The sequence below is a fragment of the Paroedura picta genome, chromosome 2 (genome assembly GCF_049243985.1).
Source record: "Paroedura picta isolate Pp20150507F chromosome 2, Ppicta_v3.0, whole genome shotgun sequence".
Lineage (NCBI taxonomy): Eukaryota > Metazoa > Chordata > Lepidosauria > Squamata > Gekkonidae > Paroedura > Paroedura picta.
In genome coordinates, this window is record NC_135370.1 from 168,782,405 (window position 1) to 168,798,440 (window position 16,036).

The window sequence follows — 16,036 nt, forward strand, 5'->3', positions numbered from 1 at the left end:
CGGTGGTTGGGGACCACTAGTTTAAACCATTATTATGGGTCCTAGAGGAATCACTCCCTGCCCTCCAACCTTTCATGTTTTAAGGGCAGCCATCCTGTTCCCTCTCAACCTCCTCCAGGCTGAACATTCCCACGTCCCTCAGCCTTTCCTCACAGGGCTTGGTCCCCAGGCCCTAAATCGTCCTTGTCGCTCTCCTCTGCACCCTCTCCATTTTATCCACATCCTTTTTGAAGTGAGGCCTCCAGAACTGCATGCAGAACTCCAGGTTTTATACCAATGAGGTATAAAGCAGGACTTTGACAATCTGATGCCTCTGTTGATAAGTCTTCTTATACAAGTCTTTTTATGCACTCTGTAAAATAACGTGTTTTTCATAAGCTAACTATACAAAACTGTTCTGATCCCACAACCAATCATTTGTGTTTTTCCCTGTTCTTTGTCCCTTGGAGTGGCAATTATTTTTTCCAAAGCACCCATGCCTATTTTATTTGTGAGTTTTAGGGAGTGTTGTTTATGCCTGGTTGCAAGCAATTTTGTTAAAAAAAATGATTACCTTACAGCTTTGAGAAAGCATTTCTGGAATGGGACAAGGAAAATGACCACCCGCAGTTTGTGGAACTTATGGTGACCTACATTAACGACTTCCAAGATTTGTTGTAAGTTTGTTTTTTTGTTTAATATATATCCGATGCTGATTCCTGAACCGATATCCTGAGATTGCAGGATGGGAATATTCCAAATACATTAATAACTTTACTTTTTAAAGGGGATGCATGGGACAGATCTCAGAGCTGAGGTGATAATTTATTGTGAGTTTTAACCTAAATGGACTAATTAGCAAGAGAAGGGAAACAGATGAGAAGCATCCAGCCAAGGGGGAATTTCCATGCTCAGCTTCAGGAGTTCAAATGAGTAGTAGCAGAAGAACAATTATATTCTACTTTTCTCTACCTTAGAAAGTCTGAAAGCAGCTTACATTTACCTTCCTCTCTCTACAGCAGCCATCTAACAAGGCAGGGAGGGCTGAGAGGGTTCTGTGAGAACTGGGACTGGCCCAAGGTCACCCAGCAGGTTTCAAGAGGAAGAAGAAGCGTCATTCTTAATACCCTGCTTTTCTGTACCTTAGGGAGTCTCAAAGTGACTTACAATCTTTTTCCCTTCCTCTCCTCGCAACAGTCGCCTTGTGCGGCAGGTGGGGCTGAGAGAGCTCTGAGAGAACTGTGACTGGTCCAAAATCACCCAGCAGGCTTTATGGGGAGGATTATTTATTGGTTTATCATATGGCGAGTGTAGTGTAGTCAGCAGGTCTGAGGATTGTCTGGCTGCCAGGCAAGGGGCCTTTAGAGGTGATTCTGCCATTTCCTGCCTCCTCCTCATGACCCCTAGAGCTTCTCGGAGGAACAATCACCCATATCCTTGGAGGTCCCCCATCCAAATACCAGCCAGGGTCAGCCCTGTTTAACTTCTGAGATCTGAGGAGATTGGGCTTGCCTTGCCTTTCTAGGTCAGGGCTTATGTGGAGGAGGACTGAGGGAATTCAGGGCCAGTTTATCCATGTAGCATGTGCTAGAGCAGGGGTAGTCAACCTGTGGTCCTCCAGATGTTCATGGTCTACAATTCCCATGAGCCCCTGCCAGCGTTTGCTGGGAATCGTAGTCCATGAACATCTGGAGGACCACAGGTTGACTACCCGTGTGCTAGAGGACCCACACAGTACCTTCACCCCCATGGATCAGGCCATAGCCTCTCCCTTTCCCCTTTTTCTGTCTTTAAGGACACTTGGAAAGATACCTCTTTCCACTGTAGGGGATCCCTCTACCCCCAGTCTGGCTGCCCCCGCCAAAATTGTACTCTACTAGACCTCGTGAATACCTGGGGGCTTTTCGCAGAACGAAAAATCACCATTTAAAATAGTGGAATTCGTCGTTATGCACACCTGCCTTTGTAGTGGAATCCAGTTGCATTTCTATCGTTTCCCACAGGCTTCCGGTCTGGGCAAAAATTGCTAGCCAGGAAGCGCTATTGCTGAGCTCATCCCGCCCCTGGCCGTCAAGCAGCCAATGGGTGGCTGTTAGCATGCTCCCAAACAGCACCTTTCCCTTTAAGAAAGGTTTAAAAAACACACACACACACACACACACACACGTTGCAACGAATCTGCGTTGATTCGTTGCTACGGAGAGACCCATCCAGCTAGCAGGTGGTGTTTGAGCTGCCGTTTCATCGTTGCCACACTCCCCCCGAGTGAAAAAAAAAAATCTCCCCCCCTCCTCACGGGCACGATTTTCGGCCGAAAACAGTGTGAAAAATAAAGTGAAAATAAACCAGCAAATGGACTTCTGCATTGCTTGTGCTTAGTGACTTTAAACAGAGGGACTGCAGCCGGGGAAGCTTCACTGGCTAAACGAAGGCTCGCCGGTGCGTTGATCTCTGCTCGCTCGGAGAAAAAAAAAATGGCGATCGCTTCGCCGGAAGATCAGAGGAGAGAGCCAGGGGGAGGGACTTTGTAGAAACCGCAACAATGGTAACGCACAGAACTTTCCCGCTAGTGTTGCAGATTGGTTGCAGGAGTGTAGCGCTTTCCGGAGGGTGAATCCACTTTTTGGGATTTCCCTGAAAGCGCTACAACGAAGCGCTTTTTGCGGATCGGTTTCAGGTGTGTGCCAGATTGTCAACGACGTTGTGCATAACGGCAAAACTGTAGTGATTTCAATTAGTAACCATTGTGCTATTTTGGACTAATGCGGAAAGCCCCTTAAACTGGCTTTGGTGCTACGGGCCTCACAAACCTTTAAACCACTGCTGGGGGGATCAAACCTGGTTCTCCAGATTAGAGTCCATGGTTGGCTCTCAAGAGAAGGACAAGCCCCCAGAGTGAACAACAATCCTCGTGGGTCTCTACTGAGACCATGGTGATTCCCTGACTCCTTGTCAGCACCAGGAGGGCAAAACAGGGTTTTGTTCTGCTGTTTAAACAAATACCCACGCTGGTTCCTCAGGGCCTCTTCTTCTTCTAGTAAACCAGAGTCCACATTTCCCCCTTAGACTCAGTGATCTGCATAACATGAGTCAGGGTAGGGGGTCACTACTCATAGAGGCCCACAGTGGAGCAAACATGTTCTGCCTTCAGCTCTAGAAAACATTATAGAGGGGAAAGCTGGAATTCCTCCTCCAGCCCCACTTTGCACTCATGAACCAAATCCAGCCTGCTGAAAACATTAGTTCCTTGTTGTCACATCGGTCACCCATTGTATTGGGTGACGCGCCATCATCCATCCATCCATCCATCCATCCATCCATCCATCCATCCATCCATCCATCCATCCATCCACAGGGCCCTTCGCTTTGTGGGTGCAAATCTCTTGGTGATCCCTGGCCCGTGAGAAGTACACCTGGCCTCGACCATGGCCAGGGCCCTTTTGTTCCTGGCCATGACCAGGTGGAATGAGTTCCCAGAAGAGCTGATGGATCTGTCGGAGCTCCCACAGTTGTGCAAGGCCTGCAAGATGGAGCTCTTCCGCCAGGTATTTGGTTGAGGCCGGGGCAGATAAGATGGGGGTCCCTTCTCGGAATAGCAGGAACATCAGGCTAACACCCATTAACATCCACCTCAAGGCATAGGTTGGGGGTTCATTGACCTGAGGGAAGGGATAGGAAGGTGAGGAGTGTGGGGGTAGGGAGTTACAACATATTTTCACTGCCCTACGGTTTGTAATGGTTGGGATTAATGTGGTTTTATTGTGGAGGTTTTATTTTGTAGCCTGCCGCAAGCCAGCTAGTATAGGAGTGGCAGGCAATAAATCCAATAATACTAATAAAATATCTATCTATCTATCTATCTATCTATCTATCTATCTATCTATCTATCTATCTATCTATCTAATCTATCCCTACCTACCTACCTACCTGACATTTATACCAGCCTCCCAAGCGAGCCCACAGTATTTTTAGCATACTGCCAAATTGACACACACCCCAATCCTGCAGGGTCTGGTGTAGTAAACTCTCTTCTGTGATCGCTCTGAGTTGTAGATGTGCTCTTCTACTGCGTTTTTTCAGGATCCAACCGAACACTAATATTGTAATGCCTCTAGGTGGCAGGGTACCTCCAATAATTAGCAGGATGGTAAAAGGGGGGGGGGGGAAATCCAACTCCGTGGCTAGCACAGGAACTCTGAAAAGTAAGCCCCGTTCTTGTAGCATGGCTCATTATTTCGCAACTGCCCTTAATTATCTCCTTGAGCATTAGCTCTCGTTTGTAAGACAAGCTTCTTAAGTGATTTATGTTACGGCTGTGCCAAATGTCTTCGCATTTTGACTTCCACTTCAAAAACAATCCTTTGAAGGGGCGGAAATATTTCCTCCCTTGTGACAATGTCCACCTTTTTTCCCTACCATGTTTGCTGACACGGTTTCTGCTATTTGCTGCTGTTTCGGTCTCACCCCCATCCCCTATTGTTGTATTCTTCCTGGGTGAATTTTTGTTCAATTATACCTTGATTTCATCCCGAACGGGGTCCCCAAGCAAAGTTCTAAGGGCATCCAGTGAGCTTCCAGGGCAGAGCTGGAATTTCAACCAGAGTCTCCCAGATCCTAGCTTGACATTGTAATCCAGGTTTTCTCAAGTTTTGATTGTGAAGGAACCCCTAAAGTATTTTTCAAGCTTCAAGGAACTCCGTAATTAGTGACATGCCCCTTCAGAGAAGTGAGCACGGAAATAAGATGCAGGAGCCAGGCAATCAATCAATAGAACCTTTAATGTCTCCAGTCTAGAGAAAGAGACTAGGCCTGCAGAGGAACAGGGGGAGTGGTCTCCAGTGGTGTCTGATGATGTCAGTGGCCATCCAAACTTCTGGGAAAGGCCCTGTAACCCTGGGGAGCTATCCCTGCTCTGACCACTATGTGACTCTGGGTCTCAATAGGCAATTCCAGCCTATCAGGGTTCAAAACAGACATCAGGACGAAGTTGCAGTACTGGATACCCAGTCCAATTTGCCTTGGAAATCGAACAAAATCACAGTATAAAGGCACTGCTTCCAGGATCATTCATAGGTCAAGGGATGGGAAGATGTGTTGGTCTGTCTCTAGCAGTATAAAAGAACGAAAGGCCAGTAGGACCTTATTAAAGACTAACAACAATTTTTGTTTTTGTGAGGATAAAATGGATGCGTGGGGGTGGCGTTGTAAACTGCTTTGGATCTCCATTGGGGAGAAAAGCAGAGTATACATCCTTATCCATTGTTGTTCTTCTATATATTTGTGAAACAGCCTTGGGGTGGAACGTGTCCAGCTGTCCAAGTTGGAATAGGGCCAATCAGGGTGCAGACAGCTTTGCTGCCTGCTCCCAGATTGGCCCTGCCCCTGCAGCTCCTGTTCTCCATCCCTGAATTCTAGCCTCTTTGCTCTCAGACGTGCCTCAATGCCTGGAGCCAGCAGCAGGAAAGGGGAGAGGGCCCTGGGCATAGGATCATGGTGGAGGGCCTGGTAACGAGGGCCTCCCGGCCTGCTGACTGCCTGCTAAGTAACTCTGTCCCGGCCCTGCTAACGAGCCCCGCCCACCCCAGTTGATCCGGCTGTGAGCTGCGGCCCAAAGCTACCTTAAGCTGCCTGGCCAGGGGCTAGAGGAGGGGACCCATTCAAGGCCCAACTTAGGAACGGGCTTTGAAGCTAGTTTGTTTATTACATTCCTGTCCTACTTTTTTCCCAGTCTATATCCAGAGTGACTTGACATCATTCTCTTCACCTTAATTTTATCTTCACAACAACCCTCTGCGGTAGGTTAGGTTGAGAATGATTGAGCGGCGCAAGGCTGCTCCTGCAATCTTCCACGGCAGAGTTGGGATTCAAACTCGTGTCCCCGAGGACACTTTGACCACGAAACCACACCAGCTAAATTGCCAAAGAGGAGGAAATATTCACAGGAAGTTTTTTTTTAGCTTAGACTCGTTAGAAGTCATTGTCTGCTTCTCTAAATGAGAAAATATTGGAATTGTATCACTGTTCCTCAATGTAAAAGGGAAGAGCGAAGAACAAAATTCCCCAAAAGACGTTCCCCAGTGCTCAACATCCTCTCTACAATGCATAGATGCAGGGGAAACGTTGGGTGTGTTCTCAGTCAAGCAACCAGTTCAAACAAGGCCCAGCAGAAGTAGAAGAATTCCCTGCAAGCCTTCGGAGTTAGATGGAATAGGCAATCTTTGCCTGGTGAGTCACTACAGGAGGGTTTCCAGAAAATGGAATGTTTACAAAACCTTTGATGCTAAGTAAACATTCTCCAGTTCTGTGCAAAGTCATAGAACCCCCCGATTTGTATAATCATCACATGTGAAGTTACTCCATATAGAATTAAACCATGGCTGATTCTGCACTTAGGTAGTTTGTTTATTCCGTTGTGGATCTTGCTGAATTCAGATTGATTTGAACTCAGATCTTCCTCTATCCCCCCCTCCCCATTGAAACAGAAAAGTGTTCTGCACATGACTAAGGAAGCTCAGAAGGGGGTGTGTGATCCAAATGCAGCAGGAGCCTCTTCTTTTCTTGAGTGGGGGTGGGGAGAGGATTGGAGACAGCAGAGGAGAGGGAATAATTCCAAGAGGAAAATCTCAGCCAAGAGAAGTTAGGATTTCTGGAGCTTCTGCTGAGATAAGTTAGGGCTTCCCCTTTAAGGGAAGACTTGCAACCAGGGAACGAGGAAGCCTTTTAACTGACGCCCTGGCCAACAAGGGCTTTTCTACACCATTGGAGGCTCGAGGCAACAAGTTAGTTCTGGAAAAGCAGAGAGCTGCACCTTTACTCATGCCGATTTTTCAAATATTGAGGATTATATCCACTCCTGGGTACCATGGGGGAAAGGCAGGGTCACTCTGGATCAATCATGCTTGTTGAGAGGGAAAATTTAAATCGCCCAGTGTAGACGGCAGGGACAGAATCGATCTGGGACTGGAATAAAAGCTCTGTGCAGATTCAGCCCAGATCTTCCAGCCTGCAAAAGGTCAGGAATAAATCTGGGCAAGAGGGCCTGGAGCGAGCAGGGCACAAGTGGGAACATGAGTGGACTTAGTGGCATTCCATTTGTCCAAGTTCTCCCCTCCCACTTTCCTCCGTGTATGTTATAACACCAAAAAATGAGTTGCACAGGTAGGGACATGATATCTCCCAAGTAGGGACATGATATGCCAATGTGGTGTAGCGGTTAAGGGAAGTGGTCTCTAATCTGGCGAGCTGGGTTTGATTCCCCGCTCCTCCACATGCAGCCAGTCACAGTCCTGTTGGGCCAGTCACAGTTCTGTTCAAGCTGTTCTCACAGAGCAGTCCTGTTGGAGCTCTCTCAGTCTCACCTACTTCACAGGTGTGTTTATTATGGACAGTAGAAGGCAAAGGTGCTTGTAAGCCGCTTTGAGACTCCTTCAGGTAATGAAAAAGGGGGTATAAAAACCACCTCTTCTTCTTCTAAGTTTGACTGACTGCAAACCTCTGCTGCCCTCTCTTTTGCTTACATTTGCCTGAGAGCAATAGGTGAGTAGAAATTTCATTCCAGTCCTGCCTTTCTTGTGTCCCCTATGGCAGGGGTAGTCAACCTGTGGTCCTCCAGATGTCCATGGACTACAATTCCCACGGGCCCCTGCCAGCGTTTGCTGGCAGGGGCTCATGGGAATTGTAGTCCATGGACATCTGGAGGACCACAGGTTGACTACCCCTGACCTATGGGATAGAATCCAGCCAATGTTAAGCTCCTCTCTTTTTAAAAAAATATCCCATGGATTTAAATGGAAGTATGATTTCAAAAAGGCTTCTCATTTAATCAGAAAGCAGATTACAAAATATGATAGCATTCAGGCCATCAGGGTGCCGATTACAAGCTATCATAACATCTTAATCCAACAGCAAAGCTTTCTAGTAATACAGAATGTTTTCAGGCAGGGATTACAGAACAGGAGAGGACAAGCAAGACAATTTTGTACTCATTCCATGTATCCATTCCATTTCCCTCTTTAAGCCATTGCAGTGCACACCAATTGACAGCGTATTTATCTTGTATAACTTTTCTGTAGCTTTTTTTTTAGTAGTGGGGCTAGGATATGCAAACACACAGCAGCCTGACCACCTTAGTTCTTGGGGACAAGAGGCCACAAAGGGTCAAAAGAGGTTTTACTTGATGGTGAGTCAAAAACTTTAGACGTTTCTTTGTCAAGAAGATTCTTTGCTGGCACATCTACGGGCAAAACTAGATAGCATGAGGTAGACAGGAGCTTCCAAGCCTGTTGTTGCCAATATCCTAATTTGTGTGGGTGTTAAGTGCCACCAAGTGGCTTGCGCCACTTCTCAACCCTATGAATTATTGTCCTCCAAAATGTCTTGTTGTTAACAGTCTTGCAAACTGAGAGACTTCATTTCCTTGACTGAGTCAATCTGTCTCATGGTGGTCTTCCTCTTTTCACACTGCCGTCAACTTCTCCTCTCAGTGTACTTGAAGGGCTGTCATAGAGAAGATGGAGCAGAGTTGTTTTCTGTTGCCCCAAAGGATCAGACAAGGACCAGTGGGATGAAATTAATACTCTGTGAGGTGGTTGGGAGTGCGGACTCTAATCTGGCTAGCTGGGTTTGATTCCCCGCTCCCCCACATGCAGCCAGCTGGGTGACCTTGGGCTCGCCACAGCACTGATAAAGCTGTTCTGACCGAGCAGGAATATCAGGGCTCTCTCAGCCTCACCCACCTCACAGGGTGTCTGTTGTGGGGAAAGGGAAGGTAAGCTGCTTTGAGACTCCTTCAGGTAAAGTGGCATATAAGAACCAGGTCTTCTTCTTCTTCTTCAGTAATATCAGGGGATCTCTCAGCCTCACTTCCCTCACAGGATATCTGTTGTGGGGAGAGGAAAGGGAAGGCGAATGTAAGCTGCTTGGAGACTCCTTTGGGTAGAGAAAAGCGGCATATAAGAACCAACTCTTCTTCTTCAAAATAATTTTCGGCTAAACATGCAGAAGTAGTTCCTGACAGAGAGGTTTCTCAGTGGCTTCCTCGGGAGGTGGTGGGTTCTCCTTTGGAAGTTTTTAAGCAGAGGCTTGATAGCCATCTGATGGAGAGGCTGATTTTATGAACTGAGGCAGATTGTGAGTGGATGGGCAGGAAGGGATGTGCCAGTGTTTGTCTCTTGTGGCCCTTCCTTGCATACCCAACGAATTGCTGATCACCATTGTGGAATGGTAGGTGAATTTTTTCCAAGCCGGATTCTGGAGATTTTTGGAGGGGGAGGGATCACTTGGGCATGAAATTGGGGTCACTATGCGTGGGCAGGTAGTTGTGAGTTCCTGCATTGTGCAGGGGGTTGGACTAGATGACCCTGGAGGTCCCTTCCAACTCTATAGGGCCTTTTCGCACAGGGATCTTTGTTGCAAATTGTTTGCGGAATGAAAAATCGCCATTTAAAATAGTGGAATTCGTCGTTTTGCACACCTGGCTTTGTAGTGGAATCAGTTGCGTTTTTTAGCGTTTCCCACAGGCTTCCGGTCTCGGCAGAAATCGCTAGAAAGGAAGCGCTATTGCCAAGCTCGTCCCGCCCCTGGCCGTCAAGCAGCCAATGGGCAGCCGTTAGCATGCTCCCAAACAGCCGCTTTCCCTTTAAGAAAGGTTTTTTAAAAAAAAAACAGACCCATAGCAACGAATCTGTGTAGATTCGTTGCTACGGAGAGACCCATCCAGCTGCCTAATGTGAGCTGTCGTTTGATTGTATGATCGTTTGCACGCTGCCTCGAGTGATAAAAAAAAAATTCCCCCCCCCCCTTCTCACAGGCTCGATTTTCAGCTGAATTTATGTGTAAAAAATAAAGGGACTTTATTTCAGCAAACGGGCTTTTAAGTGGTTTGTGCTTAGTGACTAAAGGTGAAGGAATGAAGCCAGGGAAGCCTCTAAACAGAAAGAGGCTCGCCGGTGCGTTTATCCCCGCTCGCTCCGAGAAAAAAAAATGGCGATCGCTTCGCCGGAAGCTCAGAGAAGAGAGCCAGGGGGAGGGACTTTGAAGAACCAGCAACAATGGTAACGCACAGGTCTTTAGCGCTAGTGTTGCAGATTGGTTGCAGGAGTGTATCGCTATCCGGAGGGTGAATCCACTTTTCTGGATTCCCCTGAAAGCGCTAAAACGAAGCGCTTATTGCTGATCGGTTTCAGGAGTGTTGCAGATTGTCTACGACGTCGTGGGTAATGCCAAATTAGTAGCGTTTTCAATTAGCAACCATTGTGCTATTTTTAAGCCGTGGGAAATGGCCCTATGATTCTTTGAGTGTGATGGGGGAAAGGCCATGTTCTCAATCATACACCTTGCTGCTTGCTTCCTAAAAGAAATCTGGCAAGATGACTGCCGAAAATGGAGGGATATGCCTCTTGATGTGCTCCTTGCTCTATTTGGGATGATTTAACTCATTTACATAACAAAGGCTCAAAGAACAGGTGCAGGTTTCCGCAACCAAACAGTGCCTTCAGCTTGCTCTGTTTCCTGTGTTGATTCTCAGTTCAAGCAACCAGATCCTGCACCTTTAAAATGATCTTTTAAAATACCTTTCCCCACAGCATGTGCACAGGGAAAGAAACTTCAGTCACTTCTCGTTTGGCCCTCAGTATTACATTGCTGGCTTTCGGAATGACTGTTATATTATACAATGTTGAAATTGTGACATAAAGGGAAACTTTACCAGAACTTCTTTAATATAAGATTTGGGTGGCTTACTGAACTCCAGGAGAATGTTTATGCCCGTTTCCTGAAACTTGTTCCTTTTTCTCCCCTGATGGTGAGAAATATAAATCAACACTCCTAAGTTTACCATTTAAACAGGAATCGTGCCATAAATCCTGTTCTCTATTATACTTCCGTGTTCTTCATTAAACGGCTTTTTAATGCTTGATTGCTTTATTTATGGCTTCTTTGTTTAAAATCTTAGGTTTTTCTAGACTGTCAGGTAAATAGCGACCAAGCATGACAAGTCACTGCAAATCCCTTCTCCCCCCCCCTTTTTTTTTTAAGGTCAGTTGTATCAGTCTGTGCTTATAAAACCAGGAAAAACTAACTATAGCCATACAAATGGCGTGGCAGGCACAGACATTTGTTCTTTTCTCTTTCAGTTCATTGTTTTTATTATTATTGAAAATTTTATGTTGTTGTTGTTAATTGTGACATTGTGTCCGACCCATCGCAATTCCATGTACAATGATCCTCCAGGCCTTCCTGTCCTCTACCATTCCTCGGAGTCCATTTAAGTTTGCACCGACTGCTTCAGTGACTCCATCCAGCCACCTCATTCTCTGCCGTCCCCTTCTTCTTTTGCCCTCGATCGCTCCCAGCATTAGGCTCTTCTCCAGGGAGTTCTTCCTTCTCATGAGGTGGCCAAAGTATTTGAGTTTCATCTTCAGGATCTGGCCTTCTAAGGAGCAGGCAGGGCTGATCTAGGATTGAGCGGTTTGTTTGCCTTGCAGACTGCATTTTTTTGCAGAAAATTTTATACAACAACAAAAAGACACAAAACCTATGAAATACTCCCACCAGCACCAACACAATAACCCCCCAACGAGAAATAATAATAAAAACACCTTCCCCAATAAACAAAAACATACAATGACAAAAACATTTTTAAAAGACCTCCAACCATCTACAAATCAGGTTCTTTAGTTTTCTAGTACCACATGCACAAAAAATATTATTAGAAATCAAAATTTCACAATCATATCTTTCATTGGCCATTCAAAATTATAAATGTCAGTTAAAAATAATAAAATAATGAAATACATATTTGCATCTATTAAATCTTTAATTTAGAATACATTTTACTCTCTTCTTTCTGATAAAGGTATACTCCATCCTTCTCTTAACTAATTGATTCAGCATAACCAATAGTAATACCTTATTACTTTTAAAATAATTTAGAAATGGCTCCCAGATTATTATAAAACTATCTACCATGTGATCACCCACCTCACAGGGTGTCTGTTCTGGCAGAGCATTTCTGTCAGGGCTCTCTCAGCCTCACCTCCCTGTCAACCACTTTGAGTCTCCTTCTGGTAAAGAAAAGCAGCCTATAAGAACCAACTTGTCGTCTTCGTCTTCGTCTTCTTCATCATTAATATTGTTAACATATCTAATTCAGTCTACTCCTTAACCTTCTCTAACCATTCATATGCACAGCACATTCGTTCTAGGTAGAACATATATAAGGAATGCCAGTCCCCTGGTGGGACCTGGAGATCCCCTGGAATTACAGCTTATCTCCAGGTGAGATCAGTTCCCCTGGAGAAAATGCTGTTTTGGAGGGTACTCCACTGACATCTCCCCCTGCTGCAAATCCCATCCACTTTCGGCTCTGCCCCCCCCCCAAATAAATAAATAAATAAATAAATGAATAAATAAATAAATAAATAAATAAATAAATAAATAAATAAATAAATAAATAAATAAATAAATAAATAAAAGTCTCCAGGGATTTCCCATCGCAGAGCTGGCAACCCTAACAGAGGTACATAAACACGCACACACAATTAAAACTCTCCCCGCATGGAAAATTACAAACAATGCAGAAAGATAGTTGAAGTTCCAGAACTGAGCCAGTGACAGATTACTGCTGACGGGAACACAGTAAACTACTGAGCTTTATGTTTCACTGCACTGCACCGGCAGCGGTACAGCATAGCACAGCCACTGCCCGTGTGGAATAAGCCTTGGAGGGGCTTCCATAGTCATACTATGTCTCTGAGTGGCTGTTCGTGGCAATCCAAGGGTGAAGCTTTCACCTCCGCTCCCTATCATGGAGGCATTTGGCTGCCGAGTGCGGGAAGCAAGATACTAGACTTCATGGGCCGCTAGTTTGATTTCCCAGGGCCCTTCTTTACGTCCTTGCATGTGCGTATCAGAGAAGGGTGGAATCAGGAGCGAGAGTGTTTGAAGATCCCCGTTTTTACCTGCACTCAAGAGGGTGCAATTCAAGCCATCATTTTGCCAGCTAATCTTGCTGATAGCATAAGGTAAAGGTAAAGGTATCCCCTGTGCAAGCACCGAGTCATGTCTGACTCTTGGGGTGACGCCCTCTAGCGTTTTCATGGCAGACTCAATACGGGGTGGTTTGCCATTCCCTTCCCCAGTCATTACTGTTTTACCCCCCAGCAAGCTGGGTACTCATTTTACCGACCGCGGAAGGATGGAAGGCTGAGCATAAAGAAGCTCTAAGTTGGGTTTGGGAGCATAGATTTGTAAAGCAGAGTAGATGGCATATTTTGCTAATTCCCTGAACCTTCCCTGTGCTGATCTTTGTCATCTTCATTAAACAAAAAGTCAAAGCGATACCTTCCCTTTCTTGCTCATTTCTAGACGGTAAACAAAGGAGGAAGTAAAACGATGCATTTTCTAGACACTGCCACCCAAAAGAGAACTGGTTCATGTTTTTCCTGAGGACCAGAATATGCAGTATTTTGCACTTCTCTGATTGGATCTCTCCCCATGTAATTTAGGCTATGGCTGTGACATTGAAGATGGGGGTCAGTCTTTGCCTTCCCAAATTGCTATTGGCCTTGGTAGGGAGTCACACAGATACAATGGGGGTGCCTGTCTTTTTCTCAACTGGGGACCATAAATGCTTGCTAGGGAATCACACAGATACATACATTGTGGATGGCTCTTTTTTCTTGATTGGAGATAATGAAAGATAGGGAAGGAGATAAAGTACAGTGTGAGTGCCTGCCTTTTTTTGCAACTAGATATAATAAAAGCTTGCAAGGAGAAAACATATACAATGTGGGTGCCTGTCTTTGTTCTTGACCGGGTACGTACAAGTTCAGTAGAGGAAAACAGACAGGTTCGATGAGGTTGTCTGTCTTTTTTCTTGACTGTGGCTAACAGAAATTTGAGACAAGGAATATTGCCTACCAAGAACCTGTCTCAGCAGCACAGCTTCAATTCAACTCAAGACTCTCAGAGGCTGCTTTCTAAGGCTAAAGTACACTTTGGGAAATAGAACCAAGGCTTACTAATGTCTTTTTTGACCTGGCCGGTAGAAAGGCTGCCTGCCAGACAGCCAGTTCTTCCATGGATGGTTTTATGCTGTAACCCAACACCAGAAAAGGAATCGCAGGAAACTCCAAATACTATGAGGCTTTTGTGCAATGGCTCCTGTAGGAGCAGGGTTGCCAGTGTTGCAGAGCGAATCGGGGATCTCCTGCCCCCAACTTCTGTTTCCTGTACCAAGAAGAAGAGGAAGAGGAAGAGGAAGAAGAAGAGTTGACTTTCATATACTGCTTTTAACTATCCAAAGGAGTCCCTTTCTCTCACCACAACAGACACCCTGGGAGGTAGGTGGGGCTGAGAGAACTCTGACAGGACTGCTCAGTTGCAACAGGACACTTCAGGCTGTGACTAGCCCAAGGTCACCCAGCTGGCTGCATGTGGAGGAGCAGTAATCAAACCCAGATCGTTAAGATTAGAAGCTGCCGTTCCTAACCACTAAACCACTAAATAGAAGTAACATCAGTCCTCTCTTGGAATCACTGGAAATTCTGTGGGCCATTCCGCCCCCGATAAATATAGTGAAATACTCACCTTATGCGGACACCATATTTTTAGCGTTTTGCACAACGTCAGCAACATCCAGCGTCCAAGCAGCAAACCGGCAGCTACATCCTTCATTTTAAAGCGTTAGCTGGGGAATCGCATAAAGTGGATTCCCACAACTAAAGTGGATTCCCACAACTTTAGCACCTGCTAAAGGGGAGAAAGCAGCAAACCACACACTAAGTAAATGTGTGGAGCCAAAGAAGCTCTATCTCTGTCTCCAATGTTCCGCCCTCACACCTGCCTCCCTCTCCCTTCTCCTAGGGATGTTTTTTTTTAAAAGCAAACTGCCTGGAGCAACAAATAGGCATTAAATCATGCATGTAAAGCAAAAAAAAATTCCCTGAGTTAAAACACAAAGCATTCCTCTCTAAAGTCTCCCCCGCAAAATCAGGAATGAGATTAATTTTTAAAAGATTCAATGCTCATGATTCCAAAAATGGCAGCATTATAAAAAGCACTATGCATCTATGATTAGATGCATAGGCGTTTCAATGCAGAATTTTTACTTAAAAAAAATTATCTGCTATCACAAGCCTTTTACAACATGGAGAAAGGTGATTGGCTGTCTGGCTTGATTGACAGGCGGAGGAGAGTCACACGCAAAGTGCGTTGCTCTCTTCCGCCATTTCAAGCAGGCATGTGGAGTGCTAAGAAGCACGAGAAGGCGGCAGATGAAAGCAAGAGATCCAGAATGTGAATCGGCGGAGACGCCTTATTTTTTAGCATTACACCATTGGGCTGGTGTAATGCTATTTTTCAATGTGCGGAAGTCCCCTGTGATTTTACCAGCGTTTCCAGTGATTCATAAGAACCTAAAAACATAAGAAGAGCCTTGCTGCATCAGGCCAGTAGTTGACCTAGTCCAGCATCCTCTCTCACACAGTGGTTAACCGGTTCCTCTGGAGGGCCAACAACAGGGCATAGTGACTGATGTTGCCTCCTGGCTCTGGTTTAGTGCATCTAAATGTGGAGGTTCCCCACTGTCACCATGGCCAGTAGCCACTGACAGCCCTATCTTCCATGAATCTATCTAATCCAGTAATCTATCTAATCCCCTCTTAAAACTGTTTAATCTTATGGCCATCATTACATCTTCTGGCAGTGAATTCCACATTTTAATCGCCCTCTGGCTCCCTATGCCCCCTTTCTATTACCAGTTGCCTAGCCATGACTGGCAACCCTAATTAGGTCTTCAGGGTGTCATGTAAACTCCACCCAATTGAGAAACCTGGGTGTAAACTGCACGGAGCTTTTATTCCAGCCCCAGATCGATTCAGTCCCTGCCCGCTACACAGAATGCGATTTCCGTTTGGATTTGGGGCGATTTTAATTTTCCTTCTGCAGCAAGAAGGATTGATCTGGAGTGACCTTACCTTTAGTGTGCAATATCTTGGAGTGCTGAAAATCCTGAATAAAGAAAGCTCCGTGGTAGAGAACCTCTGATAGGCCACAC

General features: G+C 45.6%; 1 protein-coding gene across 5 annotated transcripts in view; it reads left to right on the forward strand.

Moving 5' to 3' along the window:
- EXOC3L4 (exocyst complex component 3 like 4) overlaps positions 1-16,036 on the forward strand; it is a 63,797-nt gene that overhangs the window by 21,563 nt on the left and 26,198 nt on the right. For all 5 annotated transcript variants that reach the window (XR_013228594.1, XM_077323753.1, XM_077323751.1 and 2 more), the window contains one exon: positions 561-656. Coding sequence is in view for 4 of the 5 variants with exons in the window: in XM_077323753.1 (XP_077179868.1) it covers positions 561-656 (96 nt within the window). In the remaining variant the exon portion in view is untranslated. The remainder of the gene's footprint in view (positions 1-560; positions 657-16,036) is intronic.